Below are 24,085 nucleotides of genomic sequence, written 5' to 3' on the forward strand. Positions count from 1 at the left end.
CAACACACCAGACCACTGTCGTCTACTTTTTTGGAGTCCAAACCACAGTCAATGTGGTGAAGGGATGATAGTCTGCCAGTACAACCCGTTTCTGTGACCACCAGATCCCCTATGGGGCCTGGTCCCTGTCACTGGCAGAGGTCAGGGACAGGGGCTGAAGGGGAAGATGCCTCTGAAGAGGGCGCCTGCCAGGGCTGTGCCCCAGTCCTGGAAGTATTGTGCTATTCCACTGATTTGATAGAGAACATCCAATTTGGGGTCCTCTTATTCCTTAAGGTTCAGTATAATCTGTGATGATTAATTTTATGTGTCAGCTTGACCAGGCCACAGGTGAGGCCTCATTCAGAGTGTGTCTGTGAGGCTGGTTCTGGATGAGGCTGAGTTTGGCTGGGTAGGCTGAGTGAAGCTGAGGGGGGTGGGGGGCTGTGAAGTTGGTAGAAGACTTGAGTAGAACAAAAGCTGATCCTGCCTTGAGCAGAGGTAGCTCCTTGTGCCTGACTGCTGGAGCTGTGAAATCCGGATATTCCAGCCTTGGAACTCACACTGAAATGTGAGCTCTTCCTGCCCTTCAGACTGGAACTGCACCACCAGCTCTCCTGATCTCCAGCTGGCCACTTACACACCTTGGGACTTGTCAATTTCTATAACTGTGTGAGCCTTTATGATAAATTCCACATGCGTGATTGTGTGTGTGTGTTTCCATCAGCCCTGCTGGTTGTTTCTCTGGAGGACATTGCCTGATCCACAACTCTCTTGTTCCTCCAAGGGCTCCCTAAGCAGGCCCTGGCTGTGGGTGGTTTGTTTGGACCTGGAGGTGGGTGTCCTGTAGTTCATAGTGATTTTTATTTGGGCCAGGTGGACATTGCTTAGAGAGTTACAGGCAACTCTTGGCTGTGCATTTGTCCTTCCTGAGTTTCTGTGAAATCCAGGGCAGCTCTGGCCTCTGGGATTGTTCCAGCATGACCCACCATGGACAGCAACAAAACGTACTGGTCAGGAGCCTCCTGAGAAACAACTGTGTGGACTCTGGACTCAGCCCCTCAGACTTGCCAAGTCATCATGCTAAATGCCATCTGTCACCTGATAAGTCCACTCAGACATCACTGGTTATGGTGTCAGCTAGTGTTTTCTCTTGAAATTCTGCCCAGGAGATTATGAGGCCTCACGTAAGGTGGGCAGCTCTCTAAGCCATAAACAAGGAGGACGTGGACCGTGTCAAAATCCTCCTGGGGGTTGTCATTCCCCCTTCCACATTGATTGTGCAGAATGCTGCCGTAAGGACACCAGTGTCCCAGTTCAGCCAGTGGCAGCTGAATGTGTCAGTTCAGCCCCTGTCAGGGACTTTCTAGCTGGGCAGCTTCTTTATTCATTGGTTCCTGGGCTATGTCCTTAAGAGACACTGGGCCTGAGGGAAAGAGAGAAGTTGTGTCTCCTCCAAATGAGGCCTCTCCTTAGTGACCTTCCAGTTTGTATTTTTGATTTTGCAGGTTGTTACCAGCAAAGGAGCTGGTAAACTTGTCTTCACATGGTGGTACTGTGCCACCTGTTCCTCTAGAGGGCGCCAGTCATTTTCCCAGGGTCTTCCCTTCATCTGGTATCAGGGAGGTTGGGTTCCTGGTGAGAAGCAGCAAGGAGCTAGGCCCAGCTTGGGTCTTCTAATTTGGATTGAATAGTTTGAACACCTCCCTCAGAGTCCTGGGAGCAGCAGGACTATAAGCTTTCTTTATTTTTTAGCAGTGCTGGGGATGGAATCCAGGCCCTTGCACGTGCTAGGTAAGTGCTCTACCACTGAGCTACACTCCCCCAGCCCAAATTCCTTGTTTTTATTTAATCACCTTAAGTAATGCTGTAGCCACTTCAGCCCAAATCTGAGGGTTTTTTTTTTTCCAGTGCTACACCTTGAGCCACTCCACCAGCCCTATTTTTGTGAAGGGTTTTTCAAGATAGGGTCTCACGAACAATTTGCTCAGACTGGCTTCAAACTGCTATCCTTCTGATCTCTGTCTCTTGAGTAGCTAGGATTACAGGTGTGAGCCACTGGTGCCGGCTTTTTTTTTTTCCAATGTGTCTGGGTTTTGAACTCAGGGCTTTGCAAAGCAGGCGCTCTACCGCTTGAGCCACATACCCAGCCCCCAAATCTGAGGTCTTGAGGTCTTGATTTGGCTCTGGAAGGATATCATTTGGCACAATGGATTCAAGTACAACCAAAGATGCATGATAGCTGTTTATAAAGCCCCTCCTGAAACTGTACTTCAAGGTCCATCTCAGACTGTGGCTCTGCCTTGTTTGCCTCCTACACTTGTCTCATAGGCCCCCAAATCAGTGGCCCATGCATACCGCTCCTTCCACCATAGCCTTTACTGGATCAGGGTAGCCCACCCTTGTTCCAGAGTAACTCTGCTCCTTTCATTGTGTTCAAGTCCACAGGCCTCACAGGGTCCAACACCTGCATAGTGGGGACCCAGATGGGTAGCCATTTTCCCTAGGCAGCTGGGCATCACTAACACCCCTGCCACCAAAGTCAGTCATGAGGTAGGTTCAACTCAAGTACTGGTGTTACTGCTTGGCCAGCCTGGTGAAGCACAGAAGGAGACCACCAAAGATAGAGTGTAACACAGCACAAACTGTCACAGTGACCTTTCTGATTCTGAGTTCCACTGCTTGAGGCCTTCCAGGATCGATTTTCCAGTTGATTGTCTGACTGACTGGTGGTTCCCTATTTCAGGATTATTTCCAGAAATCCTTCCATTTTCTTTGCTGTCATGCCATTATTGAGAGAGCCGTTCATGATGAAAATGAATAAAGTTTCCTGATTTCTTTTGCTCTGTCTTTAGCACACTTGCTTCTCCTTCCTTTATGTTATGCTGCAGCATGATGGCCCTGGCAAGATTCTGTGCCATGATCTTGAACTTCCCAGCCTCCAGAACCATAAGCTACATAAATTTATGTTGTTTATAAATTCCCCTGTCTGTGGTATTCTGTTATGATGTCACAAAACGGACCAAGACCAAGACACTATGCTAAGTGAACAAAACCAGACACAAAAGGCCACAAGTGTATCATTCTGTTCACATGCCCACAATAGGCAAATCCATGGTGGCAGAAAGCAGATTCTGTGGTAGATAGGAGTTGGGAGCAGGGAGGAATGGAGAATGATTGCTTACTGGCTGTGTTGTGTGTTGTTTTGATGTGATGAAGATGGTCTGGAACAGTAGACAGTAGTAATTGTCACCCAACACTGTGAGTGTACTAAATAGAATTGTACATGTTAAAATGGTTCAAATAGTAAATTTCATGTTATGTACATTTTCGCCACATTAAAATAGCTCGTGTTTTTTGTTTTTTTCTTCATCGCTGGGGATCAAACCCCAGGGTCTTTCACATCATAGACAAGCGTTCTACCCTGAGCTACACACCCATGGGGGTGCAGTGTTACTTTATATCTGAGTGAATTTTGTGCTCCTGGGAAGCAGAGATGGTTATGAAGCCCCCTGCATCCCTCCTTCCTTTTGTGTTCCAGCAAAGGGCTAACTGCACAGGTCTCTCTCTTAGTCAGCTCTGGGTGCCCTAACAAAATATCACAGACTGGGTGCATTAGGGCTCAGGAATTTGCTTTGTCACAGTTCTGGAGGCTGGAAAGTCCAAGATCAAGGTGCCAGCTGATGTGGTTTCTGGTGAGGGCTCTCTTTCTGGCTTGCCTTTTTGCTGTGTCCTCACGTGACATTTTTGTTGCAAACAGAAAATGAGCAAGCTCTTGGATATCACTTATTATTAGGGCACTAATTCCATTGGACCAGGGCTTCACCCTTATGACTTTATCTAACCCTAATTATTACCTCCTAAAGGCCTCATTTCCAAATGCCATCACATTGGGGATTAGGGTGTCATCATATGAATTTTGGAAGGGGACACAAGTCCATACCAGTTCCCAGTGCTTTTGCACATTCTGAGATAAGTAAGTGCCCATCCTTCCTGATGGCTCAAGATTGACTACTTCGTTGATCTGTCTATCTAAAATTCCAGGATTCCTTCCTTGTCTTTGGGATGTTCCTCATTAATGAGTTTTCTCTATTGCAATAGCCTGAAAAGAATCATCTCCTTTCTTCTTCCTTGCATTTTGTCTTTTCACATGGTCAAATGATAGTGTGCTTAATGAGGGGAGTCTGTTTGAGGTCTTGAACCTGAGCGTTGTCTTTCCTGTCCATTCTCCAGGCTTCAAGCAGGTCCTGAGTAGAGATCCCACAGGAGCTCTGGCATCCTGGCATTCCCAAATCCCTCTGCAGCAGGTTCTCAGGAATGTGGGCATGGCGGAGGGGGAATCACTGTCAAGCTTATCTGAATTCTCTTCTATTCTCTTACTAAGATCCCATTTTGTCCAACTCCCTTTCCCTCGGACCTTCTGTCTCCAACTCTCTCTGCACCGGTGCTTGCCGGTGTCACTTCGCATGTATTTCTCTGAGGACAGAATTTTACCAGTCCCACATCTGCATCTTGGTATCTTCCACCGCGGACTGTACCAACCCGGGCCTTCTCCACAGGCAGCCCAACAGTACCTTTCTCCCTGGTGTTATTTCTTTGAGAGGACTGCCACCTCCATACTTTCTCCTCATCTCCATAGTCGTACTGGTCTATCGAGAGATGTATTATTCTCTGCTCTGATTGCTTTCTCTTCGGAACAGCTCCCGGGGAGGATTGTACCATTCCAGCACCCCCCCCCCCGTTGTAGCTCCCCGCGGAGGCGGGGGGGGGGGGCCTGTGGTCCTCAGCTCTAAATTTGTAAAAATCACGCCCATAATTCGCCCATAATTAGTCTGTCCGTGTACACTGTTATCGCCAGGTTTTTAAGTTCTTCCTGAAATCATATCTCTTCCAAACTTTAAGAGGCGGATTTTCTCCGCTGTACGGAATGGTAAAGGCTGTAAAGATGTCTGCTCCCTTGACAACCCGGCTTATCGGCGCGGCCATTTTTCCTACCACCCAAAACGATCATTGTGGTAATCAAAATAATTTGGGCTCCTAGTACCGTTGGCTTCAGGAAGGGCTACTGCGCATGAACAAGTGTAGTGACTGACAGTAACCAAGGCGGGGTAAAGGACGAAAAAGTGGCTATCACAGGAAGTTATGACTGATTTTGGAAACATTAGGGAGACTTTGGCAGAGTAAGACTTGGGATTTTAACATCAGAGCAGGGGATGAAGGAGGGCAGAGTTCACTCAGAGCGGAAGTGAGAGGGCTGGTACTCTGCGGGCGGAGTGACACGGGAGAGTGTGGACTATCTAAAGACACGAATTCACTGGGTGAGTACTTGGGGAGGGGCTCTGAAATGAGTAATGAACGTCTGGGAGAGGGGGCTGTAAGAGGAGTGATGGGGTCTGTGGAGTCTGTGACCGAGGGGCTGCGGGGTGTGGAAGAGCGGGTCTGTAGAGTGAGTGATGGGGTCTGTAGTGTGAGTGATGAGGGCCTCTGTGGAGTGTGTGATGGGGGTTTTGAGTCAGCGATGGGCAATCTGTGGTGGTGAATGTTGGATCGCCTCTGAGGTCCATGAACGGGCTGAGTTGTTGGGTGATGGGGATACGTGGGGAAAACAAATGTCTCCTTTCCCTTTTTTCTTAGCTGTAGCGTGGCCATTTTACCAGCTGGCATTTGTGGATTTCTGGCCTGGTGATTTGGTGAACTTTCAATCTGGGTATTCCTTGCCATCTGCAGCTCTTCTCTTTTCTTCTCCTCCCTCTCAACAGTTCTGCCTTTTTAGGCCTTTGCCTTGTCTCCACAACAGTCAGACATGACTGAGTTCCGGGTAAGTTCTTACTTGCTTCTCCCCCTCCCCCTCCCCCTCCCCATATTAGGATGCGCACCAGGGAGAAAGCAGTATTGTATAGTGGTTAAGACCACAGACTCTGGAGCTCAGTGTTTTTTATGAGCTTAGGCAAGTCATCTAGCCCCTCTGTGCCTTAGTTTCCCTAACCGTAAAGTAGGAATGATAATGATGGTGATGATAATAATGATAATACCTACTTGGTATGGCTGTTTTGAAGATCAATTGAGTTAATCAAAGTGTTTAGAACAAGCCTGACACATACATAATAAGGCTTAACTATGACTTTGATATTATCATTTTATTATTTATACCATAAAATGGATATGTATAAACACATACAGAGCCTGGCATGGTGGTGCACACCTGTAATCCCAGTACCCAGGAGGCTGAGGCAGGAGGATTGAGAGTTTTGGGCCAGCTTGAACTACATAGTGAGACCCTGTCTCAACCCCCCCCCCCCGCAAAAAAAAAGCAAAACACACGAAGTTAGATTTAGGAAGGTAGACCAAGACCAGAGCATGACTGAAATGTATATATGTAGATCAGAGGATTCTGTGTGCTTACACTGAGCTAGAGTTACTTTCCTGAGCTTCCTCCAGCCACTACATAAGGGGAAGGAAACACACTTGCTTTATTTAACTCACCCATACAGAGAAAGTGAACCACTTCCTCAGACACCAGGATTTCCTGCTGTTGATCAGACAGTTCTCTGATGGATCAGTCAAGTCCCCATCAGCAATCTGTACTAGACAGGACTAGGATTGCTCTGCTGTGACTTAAAATATGTCTTAATGGCAGTCAAAAGGTGTCCTGCCACAGCAGAGCTGAAGGGATGTAACTCTTCAGGAGAACAAAGCCATGCTCGCACAAACAGTTCTCTTTTGTTCTGGTTCACACAGGGAAAAAAAATCCATGTCCTTCAAATTCTTTTCTGATACATGTTGTTTTCTTATCTGGGATTTCAGTGCAGCCTGTGAAACTCACAGGGCTGCCTTTTTCCTTCTAAAGTTGAGAATTCATGACATTCCTGACCATTTTCAGTTCTTTCCCTCCTACTCTTCTTTTAAAAGTCTCAATTATTTCATAATTTTTCTCTTTCTACAGAAGTGAGATAGGAGTGGCACCAAAAATTCAAACTCTTTGGCCAGGTGTGGTGCCTGTCATTCCAGCACTTTGGAGGCAGAGGTAGGAGGATTGGAAGTTGGAGGCCAGCCTGGGCTACATAGTGAGACCCTGTCTCAAGAAATGAAGGGCTGGGATGCAGCTCAGTAGGGTAGAACATTGCCTAGTATGTGCAAGCATCCCCAGCAACACATAAAAATATTAATAAATCAATAAAACTAAGAAGGAAAACTGGGCTGGAGGTGTGGCTCAAGTGATAGATTACATGCCTGGTAGGTGTGGGGCCCTGAGGTCAAACCTCAGTACCATTCAAAAATAAATAAAATAAAATAACAAATAAAAAGGGAAACTTACATCAACTTCTCACTCCAGATAACCAATTCTCCAGTGGATTTGGTTAATTTCGGCCTATACACCTCTCTCTCTCCCTCCTGTATCCCTTCTCTTTATATTTACATATGCTTCTGAACATGTGGTTAACATAAGCATTCCTTTAGCTACAGTTTGCTCACTACTTAAAACTGTTTTGCAAGTCTGTTTTCCCTTTACAGAATAATATTGATAATAGTAGAACAAGTTGAACATGCCAAAAAGTTTCAAAAGCTGAAAATTGTTTTGAGGACACAATGCCCCAGTTGAAAATTCCTTATCCAGCCTTATATGATGGGTCACAGTCAAAATGCAGGCACACTGCCAGATGCAGTGGCTCACATCTGTAATCCCAGGTACTTGGGAGGCGGAGATTAGGAGGATCATGGTTTGAGGCCAGCTGGTGCAAAAAGTTAGTGAGTCCCCCATTTCAACTAATAGCTGGGCACAGTGGGTTACACTATAATCCCAGCTACAGCTACATGGGAAGCATAAATAGGAAGATTGTGGTCTAGGTCAGCCTGGGCAAAAACACAATACCCTATCCCAGAAATAACTAAAGCAAAAAAGGCTGGAGGTGGTGGCTCAAGAGGAAGAGTGTCTCCTAGTAAGTGGGGTCTTGGAGTTAACTCCCCAGTACCACCAAAAAAATGCAGACATGCTAAAAATACTGTATAAAATTACCTTTAAAATGTATATAAGGTGTATATGAAACAAGTGAATTTCATGTTTACACTTATGTCTCATCCCCAGCATAGCTCCTGTAGGCAAATATTCCAAAACAAAAAGAAATCCAGAATTGAAACTATTTTTTGGTCCCACGTGTTTTGGCTAAAGGATACTCAACCTGTACTAGAAACAAGAATGCTGATAAAGGGCTTGCAGAGTAGCTCAAGTGGTAGAATGTACCTGTGTAGCAATCATGAGGCCCTGAGTTCAAACCCCAGTGCCACCAAAAAAAAAAAAAAGAATGATAGTACTAATGACAATAGAGGTGGCAGAAGAGTAGCCGACAGGTAAGGTAGCTTACACTGTGCGTGGCACTGTATTAAACACTGTATATGCATGGTCACCTTTTTTTTGGCAGTACTAGGGTTTGAACTAAGGGCCCCATACTTGCTAGGCAGTGACCATTCCACCACTTATTCCAACTCCACCAGCCACGTGACGGCCTTTAATTCTCACAATAACCCTATAGAGAGGGTGTCATTGCGTGCATTGTGCAGGTGAGGAGCCAAGTCCCAGAGTGGATAAGCAAAGTGACACAATGTTGTACCACTGGCAAAGCTGAGATAGTTCTACTCAGTGAGCATTTGTTGCTAAAGCTGTTTCAGTATCAGGACATAAGGACATAAAGGATTTTTGGTTTTCTTTTTTTTTTTTTTCAGTATTGGGGTCTGAATTCAGGGCCTCCCACTTGCTAGGCAGGCACTCTACCACTTGAGCCACTCCACCAGCCATTGTTTTTGAAATAGGGTCTTGAGAACTATTTGCCTGGGCTGGCCTTGAACTGAGATCCACCTGATCTCTGCCTCCCGAGTAGCTAGGATTACAGGCGTGAGCCACTGGCATCCACCTAGAGGTTTTTTTTTAATGGGTTGTTTTGGTTTTTTTCAGTGCTGAGCCATGGGAGGCAAGTGTTCTACCTCTAAGCTATACCTACATAAATATTTTATTTTTGTGATATTGGGGTTTGAATTCAGGGCTTCACACTTTCTAGGCAGGTGCTGTACCACTTGAGCCATACGCCTAGCCCTTTTTTGCTTTAGTTATTTTTAAAAAGTTGTTTATTATTATTATTATTTTTTGGTGGTACTGGGGTTTGAACTCAGGGCCTCATGCTTGCTAGGCAGATACTCTACCACTTGAGCCACTCTACCAGCCCCTGCTTTAATTATTTTTGAGGCAAGGTCTTATGTTTTTGCCTGGGACTGACCTCAGACCTCCATCTTCCTACCTGTAGCCTTCTTTGTAGTTGGGATCAAAGGAACACACCACCAAACACAATTTATTGAGATGGGGTCTCTCCCACTTTTTGCCGGGGCTGGCCTCTAACTGTGATCCTCCCTATCTTTGCCTCCTGAGTAGTTGGGATTGTAGGCATGAGTCACTACTCCTGGCCTTGTTTTTCAGTGACAAGCTCTTGCTAGGTAGCTACACTGGCCTCAAACCTGTGATCTTCCTGTCTCAGCCTCCTGAGAAATGGGCATATAGGTATGCACTACCACATCTTGCTCACATAGAGATTTTTTTTGAGGTACTGGGGATTGAACTCAGGACCTTATGCTTGCTAGACAAGCACTCTATCACTTCAGCCATGCCTGTTTTTCAGACAGAATGTTATGCATTTGCCTAGGTGGCTTTGAGCTCTGATTCTTCTACCTCTGCCTCCCGAGTAGCTGACATGGGTGTGCACCAACATGCTCAGCTACATAGAGATATTTATATTTTTGTGCCACTGGGGATTAAACTCAGAGTGTTGTGTTTGCTAGGCAAGTGCTCTACCACTTGAACCATGTCTCCAGTCCTCTTTGCTTTTTTAGTTTGTTTTTCAGATAGGATCTCATGCTAACTTTGTCTGGGCTGGCCTCAGACCTAGATTGTCCTTTCTCTACCTCCTGAGTAGCAGGGACCACAGGCTTGTGCCAATGTGCCTGGCTTGGTTTTGTGATAGGGTCTAGATAACTCTTGGCCTGGGCTGGTCTCCAGCCTTGATCCTCTTGTCTCTGCCTCCTGAGTAACTGGGATTACAGGTGTGTACGTCCTCTCTCAGCTGTCAGAGGTATTTTTTGGTTGGTACTGGGGATTGAACACCTAGAGATTTTTAGCAGCTCCATTTTTTCTGGTATGCTCGTACCATGATTTATTAATGAGCTCCATATTGGAGGACTTCCATGATGTCTATTGCAGTGTGGTAGTAATTTGTCCTGTGACCTGTGTGAACACACATGCATGACATATGCATTGACAAATTGCCTTTTGAAATGTTCATACATATTGACACATCCACTAATAATGAATCACAGTTACCCTTTTGAATTCTCTTGTCATGGTTTTATTTTTATTTATTTTTTGCAGTATGGGATTTGAACTCAGAGCCTAGCACTTGCTAGGCAGATAGTCTACCACTTGAACCATGCAGCAAGTCCATTGCCATAGCTTTAAGCCTTGCTATTTGATAGTTGAAAATATTCCGTTTTATTGGTATGTGTTTATTTATCAATGTGGTTGAGCTCTTTCTATGGTTTTCCTTTTTATATTTTTTCTTTTTTTTTTGTGGTACTGGGGTTTGAACTCAAAGCCTACACCTTGAGCCACTCTACCATCCCTTTTTTGTGAAGGTTTTTTCAAGATAGGGCCTCATGAACTATTTACCCAGGCTGGCTTTGAACCATGATCCTATTGATCTCTGCCTCCTGAGTATCCTTTTTATATTTCTTTTGTGAACTGTTCTTTGATATACATGGCTTCTTTTACTGTTTTTTTTTTAACTTTTTCTTTTTTGTGGCACTGGGGTTTGAATTCAGAGCCTCGAACTTGCTAGACCTTGAACTTGTTCTACCACTTGAGCCACCCCAGCCCTTTTTGATTTGTCTATTTTTGATATAGGGTCTCACATTTATACCTGGGCTGGCCTGGATTGCAATCATCCTATTTTTGCTTCCTGTGTAGCTGGAATGACAGGTGCACACTACCACACCTAGCTTTAATTGAATGAGATGGGATCTCTTGAACCTTTTGCCCAGGCTAGCTTTGAACCACAATCCATCTTATCTCTGCTTCCTGAGTATCTGGGATTACAGGTGTGAGCCACCATGCCCTGCTCCTGTGGGGGTTTTTAAAATCTGTCTTATTATTTGTTAACTCTTTTATGGAAACTTAGCTAAAAATCTTTGGGGGTAGACTTACTAAAGCATAAGGTACAGAGAAAAGTTTATTAAGTGTGCATTTTCATGAATATCTGCAAATTGAAAACACCCATGTGATCGGTACCTGGATCAAAAAAAAAAAGGAAATGACATGCCACCCAGAAGGCTTCATGCCACTTCCAACCAGTCTTTTGCATTATGGGTAACCACTCTCTGATTTCAATCTCCATAGATTATTTTTTGCCTCTTCTTGAATGTCATCAATAGGATCATACATTATTATGCTTTTGAGTCTGGTTTCTGGGACTTATCCTAATTTTTTTTTTGTGGTGGTAGGGCCTTGCACACTAGGCAAGTGCTCTCCCACTGAGCTACACTCCCACCACCACTGTGTTTTTAAGATTCTTCCTTGTTGCTCTATGGATCAATAGTTTGTTGTCTTTCCATTAAGGTGTGTACTAGCCCAGTGTATGAGTGAATCACAGTTGTTCACGTGTTCCACTGCTGGGGAATGTGTCCATTTTGGCTAGTACAAGTAATACTTCTATGAAGTCTTATACAGGTCTTGATGAATAGATGTGTGTATTTCATTGATATATACTGAAGAATAGGGCCAGGCACCGGTGGCTTACGCCTGTAATCCTAGCTACTTGGAAGGCAGAGATCAGGAGGATCGAGGTTCGAAGCCAGGCTGGGCAAATAGTTCCATGAGACCCTGTCTAAAAGATACCCAACACACAACAGGGCTGGAGGAGTGGTTCAAAGTGTTGGCCCTGAGTTCAAGCCCCAGTACTGCAAAAAAAAAAAAAGTGGGGTTGCTAGGCCCTATGTTAGGGGTGTTTTCAGTTTTAGTAGATTCTGTCAAGCTGTTTTCCAAAGTGTGTGTACCATATTGCTCCCATCAACAACGTAGAGGAATTGTAGTTGCTACACATCTTTGCCAACATTTGGGTTGTTAGTTTTAGTTTTAGCACTCTGTTGGTGTATATTGGTGTCCCAGTGTGGTTTAAGTTTACATTTATCTCATGGCTAATGATGGTCAGCATCCTTTCATATGTCCGTTGATAATTTAGATATCCTTTTCTTGTGAAATTGTCTATTAAAATTTTTTTTGTTTTTCTATTGGGCTATCTATATTCATCTTATGAATTCATAGGAGTTCTTTGTAGTTTCTGTAGCATCTTGGCAAACATCTTAGCAAAGTGTTGTTTATTTTTTTAAATTTTTGCAGTGGTAGGGATGGAACCCAGGGCCTCACACAAGCTACTCAAGCACTGTGCCACCAAGCTCCACACCCAGAACCTTAGAAGGCTTTTTGAAGTGATTCAACAGTAACTTCTTTCTGAAAAATATTCCTTTTATTTTAAAGACATCATTATGCAAATAGTTCGCAAGACCCTATCTCAAAACAAAACAAAACAAAACAAAACAAAAACCCATCACAGAAAAAGGGCTGGCAGAGTGACTCAAGTGGTACAGCACCTGCCTAGCATGCATGAGGCCTTGAGTTCAAACCCCAGGGCTGCCAAAAAGGAAAACAACAAAAAAACCCCATCATCACGCCAACAACCTTGGTCAGATCAGTATACATGATAGATAGATAGATAGATAGATAGATAGATAAGATAGATATCATTCTGTATTCCATAAATATGTATAATATGTGCGAATTTTTAAAAAGCACTACAAATAAAGACTTAATAATATTTTGGGGAAAATACCATCACTTTAATTTTTATCAAACTGATTGAATAAAAGTATGCAATTACAGGGATCAGTGTCATTCGAGGATGTGGCTGTGGACTTCACCCAGGAAGAGTGGAATCAACTGGACCCTACTCAGAGGACCCTATACAGAGATGTGATGCTAGAGAATTATAGCCATCTTGTCTCTCTGGGTGAGGATGGCTTCCCTGAGTAATTCACAGTGTCCCCAGTATAGTAACTTTCCATCTCTGATGTGCCTCAATACTTTGACCTCAGACTCTAGGGACTAAAGATTCTTATTCCCTCTTAAAAGTGAAGGTTTACTTTCACCTCCTATGTGACATTTACCCTCATTAAAATTACCTTCCTAATGTTTTGAAGCCCTGAAAGCAGTGGGTAACAGAGTTACCCAAGTCTTGTATCATTTTCCATTCCAGGATATCCTATTACCAAACCAGAAGTAATTGCCTCTTTGGAGCAGGGAGTCCTTGGGATCATAAAGAGAGAAATCCCAAGCCCAAGTTATACAGGTAAGAAAGGAGAATTGGGAGATAATGAGAGTAAGACCCTAGAGGGGTGGCAATCTTGTAAGATCCAAAATACCTCCCTACGGCTATGTACTATCATTGCTAACTACAAATTGTCAGTTTTTTGAGTTATTGTCTCATGCTGCTCTTGGAGTGCAATGGTGAGGAACTAGACTACATTCTTCTGCATCTTCTTTTGTTCACCTGAATTGTTGTCAGCCTTTCTGAAAGGCTCTTTGCATTCTGAGTCTCCCTTCCCCCAACTCCTGAACCTTCTACCTTTCCAGTATCCTTTTTTTCCCTATTCATGGCTACCTAAACTTATTTTTACCTTCTCTCTCTAGTTTTAAGCTATTTTTTTAAACAATCATGTTACATATATTTATCGTTACTTTCCAATTCCAGTGTCTATTAGATCAACTTTGTTTTCTCCCCTCAAGCTCTGAGTGTAGAAGAGACATGTGCTTGGAATTTCTTTCTGACTGGTATCTAGACTTAAATGAAATTAATCAGCCCTGCCGGAGCTCTCCTTCTGACAAAGGTGTATTTCTAGAATATGGTGTATTCTTCTTCTTTCCAGAATATGGGCAAGCTGAAGACCAGCTGCAGAGGCACCAGGGAAACCAAAATACACACCTGAGGCAAACTCTATCCATGATTGAGAAAAATGTGACTGAGGAAAGAGCTCATGGATGTGATGAATTTGTAAACCCACTTCCACTTCCTCAGAGCACATGGGGAGTTTCTTCAGGACGTACTCCCTATAGGAGTGACTCATATGGGAAAATTTTTAAAGATAATTTGGGCTTACTCAGCCCTAACAGTCTGAACTTTGCAGCTCAGGAGTGTTATGAATGTAATGGGTGTGGGAAATTATTAATTCATGGCAGGCATGGCATAAATGATGGAATAAAACCCCATGACTGCAGTACATATGGGAAAGGTCCCAGTCATAACTTTGTTCAGTATGATATGACTTCAGCTGCAGAGAAAGCCTATGAATGTCCTGAGTGCAGAATAACCCTCAGCACGGATTCCCTCCTCATTGTTCATCAGATCACTCATATAGGAGAGAAACCTTATCAGTGGGCAGATTGTAGGCAAGCATTTGACAAGACGCCACACCTCCGTATACATCAGACAGTGCACACAGGAGACAAACTCTTTGAGTGTAATGAATGTGGTAAATCCTTCAGAGAGGAATCAACCCTGCACATACATCAAAGGACTCATACGGGTGAAAAACCATATGTATGCACTGAGTGTGGCAGTGCCTTCCAAGAAAAGACAAATCTTATCATCCATCGGAGAACTCACAAAGGAGAGAAGCCCTATAAATGTTCAGACTGTGAGAAAACTTTCAACCAAAAGGCACACCTCAGTGTACATCAGAGAACACACACAGGAGAAAAGCCTTTTGAGTGCACGGATTGTGGTAAATACTTCAGAGAGAAATCAACACTGAATATACATCAAAGAACTCACACGGGAGAAAAACCGTATGTTTGCAATGAGTGTGGCAAGGCCTTCCGAGAAAAGACAAAGCTTATTATCCATCAGAGAACTCACACGGGAGAGAAGCCCTACGAATGTTCAGAATGCGGGCGAGCCTTCAACCAAAAGGCACATCTCAGTGTACATCAGAGGACACACACAGGAGAGAAACCTTTTGAATGTAATGAATGCGGTAAGTCGTTCAGAGAAAAATCAACACTACGCAGGCATCAAAGAATTCATACAGGAGAGAAACCTTACGTGTGCTCAGAATGTGGACGAGCCTTTACACTTAAGCTGAGCCTCAGTGCTCATCAGAGAATCCATACAGGAGAAAAGACAGATGGATGCACAGTATGTGGAAAAGTTTTCTCCCGGAAGTCATATCTCATGCTACATGAGAGAGCTCATACAAGAGAAAAATTTGAGAAATCCTATGAATGCAATGAATGTGATAAAGCATTCTTCCAGAAATCATATCTCATTATTCATCAAAGAGTTCACACGGGCGAGAAACCCTATGAGTGTAATGTATGTGAGAAAGCTTTCTCCCAAAAATCATATCTCATTATACATCAAAGGACTCACACAGGAGAGAGACCTTATAAATGTGATAAGTGTAGCAGAGCCTTCAGAGAGAAATCCAAACTCACTGTACATAAGAGAACTCACATAGGAGACAAACCCTATGACTGTCCTGAATATGAGAGAAACCCTCCCAGAGTCACGGTTCAGCATGGGTTAGAGAACTCAGAGAGAATAGAAACCAAAGAACTGAAAACAGAAGATCTTTCATAGAAAAGTCAAAGAGAAAGAAAATGCAAAAGGTGAGGTGGGAGATTGTGCTTTATTTACCTGCGGAGATCAGGGAAAGCTTTTTTGATGACATCACATTTGAGCTTAGACCTGAAAATGAAGCACCAGCCATCCTGGGGGAAGAGCATTCCAGGTAGAAGGAGTAGCAAGATCCAAGGTCCTGAAGTAAAGACTTGGCCTTTGAACCTGTATCATGGGTGTACTGAATGATCATTTCACATCGAAGAGGTTGGTCAACACTGAAGTCTTTTGATTCCTTGAATATATGAGAATTGTCAGTTGGAAGCCAAACCTCATCATAAATCTGGGCAGAGGTATCAAGGGAAGCCCGATTTAACTAATTTCAATAAGCATAGTCCCTTGGAAATGATATGAGGGAAATAGGTTTCCAAATTTAATACCAAAGTCTCATAGAAAAAAATTCATGAAATCTTATTTGAAATACCTACTTTGTCATTTCTCATAGAAAAATGGGTTTATCGAATGATATGAAATTACAGATTTAATGATAACTACCAAAGGAACAGCAATGAAGAATATACTATAAATGTTCTTAATTATTAAAGAGAGTGCACAATCAGAACTATCTAAAAAAAAAAAAAAGTCCCACACCTCTAGTGCTTCAAATCCAGCTTCCAGAAGTAGCAACAGTCGCAAAAGCCAATGATTCCACCCCAGCCTGTTCTGTGGGCAAGATTTCAGTTATTTTTCTCTACGTGGACCTTCCCCTTTTCTGAGATTGATTGGGCAGCCTTCCCAGAAAGACTAAAAGCTGCCTGATTGGCTTTTAGAAGACTCATTTTTTACTTAAATTCAGCAGTGCTTATTTCTTCTGCCTTGGATGAATAATGATCATATTTAGAAGTCAGTACCCAGAGCGATGGCACCCTTTATGGACCCCAAGGGAGATGTGACATTTAGTTATCTGTGTTGGTTGGGGCTGAACACAGGGGAAATCCATTTGACATTAAGGTGGGGGTTCTTGAACTTCTGTTGGCATGCAGTGGCCCCTAGGCTGCTTCAGTGATTATCTGTGCTTGTTTTGGATGAAGTGAACGCTGAAAGCAAGGTTTTGCATGAGTAGCCACCCCCAAGCAAGGACTGTAAAGTATGTGAGGGACTGCTTCCTCATAGGAGTGGCTACTGCCAGTGACAAAAGAAAGAATGTCAAGCTCCAATTCTTAAATGGTCTGCCCAAGACACAGACTGAAACGTGAGCATTGTGTAAAAAGACATCATTACTTTGTGCATCATTGAATTCCTTGACTAAATTCCCAGTCTATCATTTGCAATTTAGGATGTTGATTGTGAACAAGGCGATGGGGCCCGAGAGTTAGCATGGCGATATGTAGGAGGATGTGCAAGAATGTGAATATTTTAAACTCTCAATTCCCTCTGAGCTTCCTGTGTAAGCTGAATCCACTTCCGTTCTCCCCTGAAGAGACTGTATATGTCTTAAATAAAGACCCTGTAGTGACCTCATCTGAGACTGGTCCTTTTTAAAGGAAGCCAGGTTTCATGTCCTTCCACTAGACTCCTCTAATCTCCAAGCCTATGATGGACTTTTTTTTTTGAGACAGGATCTCACCATGTAACCCAGGCTGGCCTGAAACCTGGCAGTCCTCCTGCCTTTGCCTCCCAAGTGTTGTGATTACAGGTCTGTGCCACTACCCCTGGCTCTATTACTGACTTTTATAGCAAGCACTGTATGTGCTTTACAATCATTAATTCATTTAATTCTCCCAATAACACCGTGAGATCATTAATAGCATTATAATCCTCATTTTCCAGATGAGGAAATTGGAGGAATTAAGTGCCTCTTTCGTGGCAACACAGCCTTGAAACCCTGTGGTATTGGAATCAGAAGCATTTCTGCTCTTAATCACTACACTATCCTCCCACAACTCCCACCCCAGGTGCTCTGGTGTCTCTTCATTAGAGCTGTGAAAGAATCGAAGTGATTAAATAGGGTTACCTCAGGCATTGGGAAAATAAAGAGACTTCTCTGATAAGCAGTGGGTTTTGTATTATTCATCATCCTTTATTGAATCCACAAAAGAAACAAAGAGAGAAAAAGAAAATCTCTATCCCCAGGAATCTAAGTCACCGTGTTTCCTTGAGTCATTTTTCACATACATATCACACCCCTTCAGCCATTCAGATAAATCATGACCAGAACAGTGCTGGGCCCAAGAGTCCCTGGGAAACAAAGGGAGAGAGAGCGAGAGTGAGAATGAAGTAGACAAATTGATGGGGATGGTAGTACCACCTCATCTTTGGCTGTCTAGGGTCCAGAACTTACCAGGCATTCATACTGTTATATGAGGACACGACCTGCTTTGCACACAAGATGTCGTCCAGAATATGGTGGTTGAGCAGGTCTGGGAAGAAGAGAACAAGATGATCTGGTGAACTGAGGACAGGGTGATAATGTATGGAACCCAGAGTTTCTGGGTTCCTTGGGTCCTGAATAACCTCAGTCACTACATTGGCTGATTGCAGATGACCTTCACTTTTTGCCAGCTGCTTATGAATGACCTCAACCACCATGTTGGCTGGTTGTGTACAACCTTATCTCATGTTGACTGATCCTGGTTGTCCTTGACTATCATGTTGGCGGGCTATGAATAACTCTAACCATCACATTGGCTGGTACTGGACAACCTCAGATTCCATGTTGGCCATCTCTGGGTGATTTCAGCTGTCATAATGGCTGATTATGAATGATCTAATGCTGGCTGGTCCAACCACCTATTGGCTGATTGGGAAGCTACTTAACTGCCATGCTGGTCAGTCCTAGTGACTTCAAACAGTACATTGTTAGGTCCTGGATCTACTCAACTCCTATTTTGACTGGTTATGAATTACTTCAATGTCCCATATTGGCTAGTCTTGTTTAACCTTAGCCACCATGTTGCCTGGTCCTACATGATCTCAACTGCTGTGCTGGTTGGACCAGGAGGACCTTTAACTGCCACTAGGCTAGTTAGCAATGATCTTAACCCCCATGTAGACCAGTCCCAGCAATCTTTTTTTTCTTTGAAGTAGTGGAGATTGAACTCAGGGCCTCATGCTCAGTGCTGGACAGTTTTAACTGCCATTTTGATTGATTATGAGTAACTTCAACTTCCATTTTCGTTATTTCTGGACTATCTCAATTTCCATGTCTCTAATTGAATAGCCTTAACCTTCATTTTAGCCTTGGAAAAACTCATTATTCATTTACCCTGTCTCACTCAATCTCAACCTATATGGTGGCCAGTCCTAAGCAACCTCAACCTTCAATCTGGCCTTTCCTGGGTGACCTCTTTTGTCATGTTGACAGGACTTAAAAAAACCTCAACCTCCATTTGGACTTGCCTGAAATAACTTTAAGTCTCCATTTTGGCCTATCTTGGACAACCTCAATCATCATTTGGCCAACCCTGAGAAATTTCAATTGGTATTCTATTTTTGTCCTCAACAACACTACACTTTTATATGGAAAGTTCTCTCTTTTCTTCCCAGAGATAGTTTGTTTCTTTTCCTACTTCCAAACATCTATTTCTTCCTTCAGGGCCTAGACAACCTTAATCCAAAAATCAGGACAGTCTCCCTCTATTTCACATGGAGCTAAGTTTTCTGTTTCCTGAGTCTTAGGAAACTGCAGCTTCCATTCTGATGAGGTTTGGGAACTCTGCAACCTAGACAACCTCTCAATGTAGTCTGGTTATGGATTCAGGACGCTGTCTCTAACAGCCCAAGCAACTTTTCTCCTTTTCCCTTCACTTTTCTTTTGTACATGGGTGCCAGGGAGGGCTTCCATGTGTCCTCTGGGGCTGTCTTACCAAGACAATCCATGTGGCAGAGGTTCTGGGTGGGTGTGACACCGTTGTCACACCACCAGGCCGAGTTTAGCTGGAAAATTCCGTATTCACTGCTGCCATCAGGATTGTGGTCCACGAAGGAGGTGTCAAAGCCACTCTCATAGTGTGCCATGCATAGCCCTGGGCAGAGAGGGGAAATAGGAGGTAGTCTTAGGGCATAGGAATAGCGAGTGAAGACTGGGATAATCATTGACATAGTTGTGAGGGTAATGCCCTGGATTTGGTAGCAGGGTGTTGATGTTGGTGATTCTGGTGAGATGTAAGTCATGGTGATGATATTGATGTTAGTGATGGTATTGATGATAGAGATTGAGGTGATGGTTGTAAAGGCAATGATGATAATGATGACATTAGAATTGGGTTAAACCAGTCATCAGTCAGTCAGACTGAAAGATCATGCCCTGCTGGAAGGGGGGTGAAAGATGACAACCAAGGCCTGGGTCTGAGTGCAGTGGGTGGTTTGGGGTATGGGTGGGACTTGGGGCAATTGGAGTCTCACAGTCTCCGACGCTGTAGCCTTGGAAGCCATTGAGGCCTGCCTTCTCTAGCTTCTTTGCCAGCTCACAGCGCTCATAAATCTTCGCATCCATAGTGGTAATCATCAGTGTGGTCATGGTCACCAGCACAGTGCCCCAGGCCTGCATTCTGACACCCATAAGCCTTGCCAGCTGATTCCTTGCTGCAGGCTCACCCTGAAATGTTTAGAATTCAGGGCATTCTGGAACTCTAGGCTCTATGAGCACTGGTCTAAATGATAGATTCTAGAACACAGAAGCCAGAGGTCTGAGCACCTCACCATTTTCCCCAGTCCCAGCTCTGTTGGAGACTGGGAGACACTCACAGGGAAAAGAAAGATAGTGACAGCTACACAGAGATGGAAGGAGACAAAGACAGGGATAAACCTAGAGATATCAGAAAGGGATGCAGGGAGAGACAAAAGACAGACAGGACTTGAGTGCTAGGCTTCGCGCTGGGCCCACGTCCCCCTCCATTCCCACTGTCCCACTCTATTGTCACGAATAACATTTTACCAACTGGTCATCTCCATCTCTACTCAATCTGACCCTTGTCGTCTCCATTTCCCCCTCTGCTGAGTGGTCAGTGCCATTCACTACACCGTGTCTACTGCCACCTTGGATTCCTCGTGCTCTGCAGAATATATGACGACCATAGCCTCACCCTGTGCCCCTCACCCCCTTTTACTCCCCTGTACTGTTTCCAAATGCTAGCTCAAACTACCCATATGTCCTCACTCTGCTTGCTCACCTCTGTTCTTGCTCAGTTTTCTCTTCATTCGTCCCATTCCCTCTCACTTGGCCTCTTATTCACTTACATTTGCTCCTATTGTAACCCTTGGTACCCACTTCTCACCCACCTTCCGCTCCTGATTCATGTCTAGTTGCTCCTACTATGCCTCAGTACCCTGTTCAGTCACACTGTGCCTTGAAATCACCACTTTTTGCTCACATTTGGCCCCAAGTTTCCTGCTTACCCACTCTGGGCCATGTGACCTTCATCCCTTCTCTGTTTGCCTCACAATACCCACACTCGCTCACCTTCTGCTCTTCACTTCCATTCCTTCTCGCTTTGCACACCGTCACCTCCATTCATGTACGTGCTTTAGCTCATTCACATCTGCTGATTCCTGCTGGGATGCAGGGACCCCCCCACATTCCTGGATTACTACCCTGCATCACCTGTCTGCTGTCATTCACTTCTAGTGACTCCCCTTCTCCTTCATACTGTTCTTGATCGATCTCGATCCGGTTCACATTCATCTTTGTTCCTTCTTGTTTTGCCCCTCGTGCATACACTCCTACTTTCTCCCTAAACTCACCTCTCCTTTCTCATATTGTGTCTCAAGGCTCCATTCAGTCACAGTCTCATCCTGAGCATTTGTGTCAAGTCTGTTCGGTCTACCTCTCATTGCCTATTCGCCCACAGCGTGCTCCAGCTTTTACCTCTTCCCACTTAGATTATGCCTCATTGTCTCATCACAGCCTCAGCCTCACCATGATCTCAAATTAATTCAAAATCTAATGCATAGCCATTGTGTTAGCCAGCTTCCTGTCACTGTGACAAAACACCCAAGGAAAACATCCTACAAGGAGGGAAGGTTTATTCTGGCTCATGGTTTCATGATTTTCAGAGGTTTCAGTCATGATTACTTGGCTTCATTGTTTCTGGGCCTGTGGTGGGGAGAGAGGTATGCCCCCAGTGACCTACTTTCTCAGCTAGGCCCCATCTCTCCTTTTTTGGGGGGTATTGGGACTTGAACTCAGGGCCACACACTTGCTAAGGCAGGCACTCTACCACTTGAGTGACCCATCAGCCCTCCCCATCTCCTCAAGTTTCCACCACGACCCAATAGCTTATTAACCTATGAATCTATAAATAGATTAATCCATCCATGAGGTCAGATTCTTCAGGATCCAGTCACTTCCCAAAGGCCCCACCTCTGAAACACTGCTGCACTGGGGACAAGCCTTCAGCACAAGAGCTTTTGGGGGATATTTAAAATCCAAACCTTAACAGTCAGTCCTTCAGTCTATCCCCCCATATGTCACTCTGTTTTGCTGCTCATTCATCATTCCATTGCCCATTGCCTCTCCTGCCCCGACTCACTCCCAATTTGGCCTTCACTCCCATTATTAACCACCCCCACCAGTCTCCTGCATCCTGCTTACTGACATATTGGCCAAAATGGAAAAGTCTGATTATTGTTCAGGATTAGGTTTGGCTGCATAGATCAATACTACCACAAGTATCATTGGCTCCAAGAGGAGGTAAGAAGGCCAGGCCAGTGGCTCATGCCTGTAATCCCAACTACTCAGGAGGTGGAGATTGGGAGGATCATGATTTGAGGCCAGCTGGAGGTAGGGGATGTTCTTGATAACCTGTCTCAACTAATATCTAGGCATGGTGGCACACAGCTGTCATCTCAGCTAGGTGGGAAGCATAAATCAGAGGATCTCAGACCAGGCTTGCCTGGGCAAAACGTGAGGCCCTAGCCCAAAAAAATCACTAAAGCAAAAAGAGCTGGGGTCTTGGCTTAAGTGGTAGAGTGCCTGCCTAGCAAGCAAGAAGCCCTGAGTTTAATCCCCACTACTGCCACAAACAAAAACACAAAAAAGAGAAAAGGCAATTTCTCTCTTGGAGGTAGGTAGTTCAGTGCTGGTGTAGTTGCTCCAAGGTCACCAAAGACCTGGCACCTTCTGTGCTGTTGCTTTGCCATCCCCACTTGCTTCTTCATGGTCCAAAATGACTGCTCACAATGGCAACACTTTTTGTAGTCTTGATAAGATATGTCCTTTTTGGGCCTAGGAATTTTTGTAAGAGCGCTAATGAGATATAATTTACACAGCATAAAATTTACCCATTCAGTTTTTTGGAGATATTCACCACAATCAATTTTGAAACATTTTCACTCCCCCCCAATCCCAACTCCATTAGCTGTATTTCTCCCCATATATCCAAGACCTTTGCTTAGGGATTTTAACACAGGTCTGTTGTGCACTGAAGGATTTGATAAGTGTGAAAATTCTACAGTCTCTGAATTTTTAGGCCGTTACTTAGTTCCCTGGGTACTACTGATCTTGAGACGGATTCTGCAAGGCAGTTAAGTGGATGACTTAGTCTTGCTATGTCCATGAATTCCTGGGTGAATTCTTATTAAATAGCATCTATTGTGCTTGAATTTTGAGTACACTGACCAGAATTGTACTCCTAGACCATTTCTCTCTTCTATGTTTCTATGCTGGTCAGGGCTGGGATTATTGGAATTTTTCAAATTAAATTTCCTCTTCTATTTAGGCTGAGAGGTGATAGTGCTGATTCACAGACGGCTACACAAAGAATGCTAACCTTGTAGACCTCCCTTCCAGACTGGAAGTCTGGATACTAAATAGGATGAGGCAAAAGCCAGCGCTCTGTCTTTTCTCATTCCATTGTTGAGTGGGTTAGGCAGGCTGGAAGTTGGCATTTCTCCAGTTAGGGAACTCCCACCAGATCCCTCTGTGCTGAGAACTCGTCTACAAGACTTAAGCTGTTGTTCCTCAGTATGAGAACTTGGTGAATGTGAGATATGGAATTCAAGACTGAGTGTTAGAAATGTTCAGAATGCAAGCACTAGAACATTAAAGCAGTAAGCAAGGTCAGTACCTTATTCTATAAAAATAAAACCCCTGAGATTGAGGGAATATTAAGTAACTTTCCTAAAATTACATAGATATTCAAGGATAAAGAACCGAGTTTTCAGTCGAAATTTGCTTGATTTCAAAAGGCTTTTTCTTTCTATGGTGCCAATGCTCCAAGGTAAGCTGAGTCATCAAGTGCCGGCCCATTTCGGCTACTGTAACAAAATGTCATAAACTGGGTAGTTTATGAACAATAGAAATTTAATTCTTCTGGAGGCTGAGAAGTCCAAGATGTCAGCATCTTCAATGTCTGATGAGGGCTCACTTTCTGATTCATAGGTGGCACCTTCTCTTCTGTGTC

The 24,085-nt window shown here is 44.1% G+C and overlaps 2 protein-coding genes across 7 annotated transcripts; one reads left to right on the forward strand and one right to left on the reverse strand.

Moving 5' to 3' along the window:
* Positions 1-4,826: 4,826 nt before the first annotated feature.
* Positions 4,827-16,363, forward strand: LOC109675636 (uncharacterized). 6 transcript variants are annotated; one of them, XM_074062854.1, is made up of 6 exons: positions 4,828-5,297; positions 5,614-5,797; positions 6,923-7,003; positions 12,950-13,076; positions 13,323-13,415; positions 13,993-16,363. In XM_074062854.1, exons 4-6 carry the CDS (start codon positions 13,043-13,045, stop codon positions 15,702-15,704), a joined length of 1,839 nt encoding a protein of 612 aa, XP_073918955.1. In that variant the 5' UTR covers positions 4,828-5,297; positions 5,614-5,797; positions 6,923-7,003; positions 12,950-13,042; the 3' UTR covers positions 15,705-16,363. The 6 variants fall into 6 exon arrangements, with proteins under 6 accessions (XP_073918954.1, XP_073918955.1, XP_073918953.1 ...); XM_074062853.1 differs by lacking the exon at positions 6,923-7,003 and having other exon boundaries at positions 4,827-5,297; positions 12,937-13,076; XM_074062852.1 differs by lacking the exon at positions 6,923-7,003.
* Positions 16,364-17,745: 1,382 nt separating this feature from the next.
* On the reverse strand, positions 17,746-23,267 carry LOC109675637 (sperm acrosome-associated protein 5-like). Its single transcript, XM_020152307.2, has 5 exons — positions 21,145-23,267; positions 20,088-20,280; positions 19,550-19,708; positions 18,025-18,103; positions 17,746-17,921 (listed from the first exon to the last, which is right to left on the reverse strand). The coding sequence occupies exons 1-5, from the start codon at positions 21,193-21,195 to the stop codon at positions 17,807-17,809; spliced, it is 597 nt and encodes a 198-aa protein (XP_020007896.2). The 5' UTR covers positions 21,196-23,267; the 3' UTR covers positions 17,746-17,806.
* Positions 23,268-24,085: the final 818 nt, after the last annotated feature.

Source organism: Castor canadensis, chromosome X (genome assembly GCF_047511655.1).
Source record: "Castor canadensis chromosome X, mCasCan1.hap1v2, whole genome shotgun sequence".
NCBI classification, from domain to species: domain Eukaryota; kingdom Metazoa; phylum Chordata; class Mammalia; order Rodentia; family Castoridae; genus Castor; species Castor canadensis.

What these genes read in the sequence shown, in the direction of transcription:
- LOC109675637 (XM_020152307.2), bottom strand. Translation starts at nt 21,195, where the DNA reads ATGGAGGTGACGGTGTGCAAAGCGAGAAGGAATGGAAGTGAAGAGCAG. An exon ending in CTGCCACATGGATTGTCTTG is followed by an intron (nt 18,104 to 19,549) that starts GTAAGACAGCCC and finishes TCTTCTTCCCAG; the next exon opens with ACCTGCTCAACCACCATATT. An exon ending in TATAACAGTATGAATGCCTG is followed by an intron (nt 17,922 to 18,024) that starts GTAAGTTCTGGA and finishes TTTGTTTCCCAG; the next exon opens with GGACTCTTGGGCCCAGCACT.
- LOC109675636 (XM_074062852.1), top strand. An exon ending in TAGCCATCTTGTCTCTCTGG is followed by an intron (nt 13,077 to 13,322) that starts GTGAGGATGGCT and finishes TTTCCATTCCAG; the next exon opens with GATATCCTATTACCAAACCA. An exon ending in CCCAAGCCCAAGTTATACAG is followed by an intron (nt 13,416 to 13,992) that starts GTAAGAAAGGAG and finishes TCTTCTTTCCAG; the next exon opens with AATATGGGCAAGCTGAAGAC.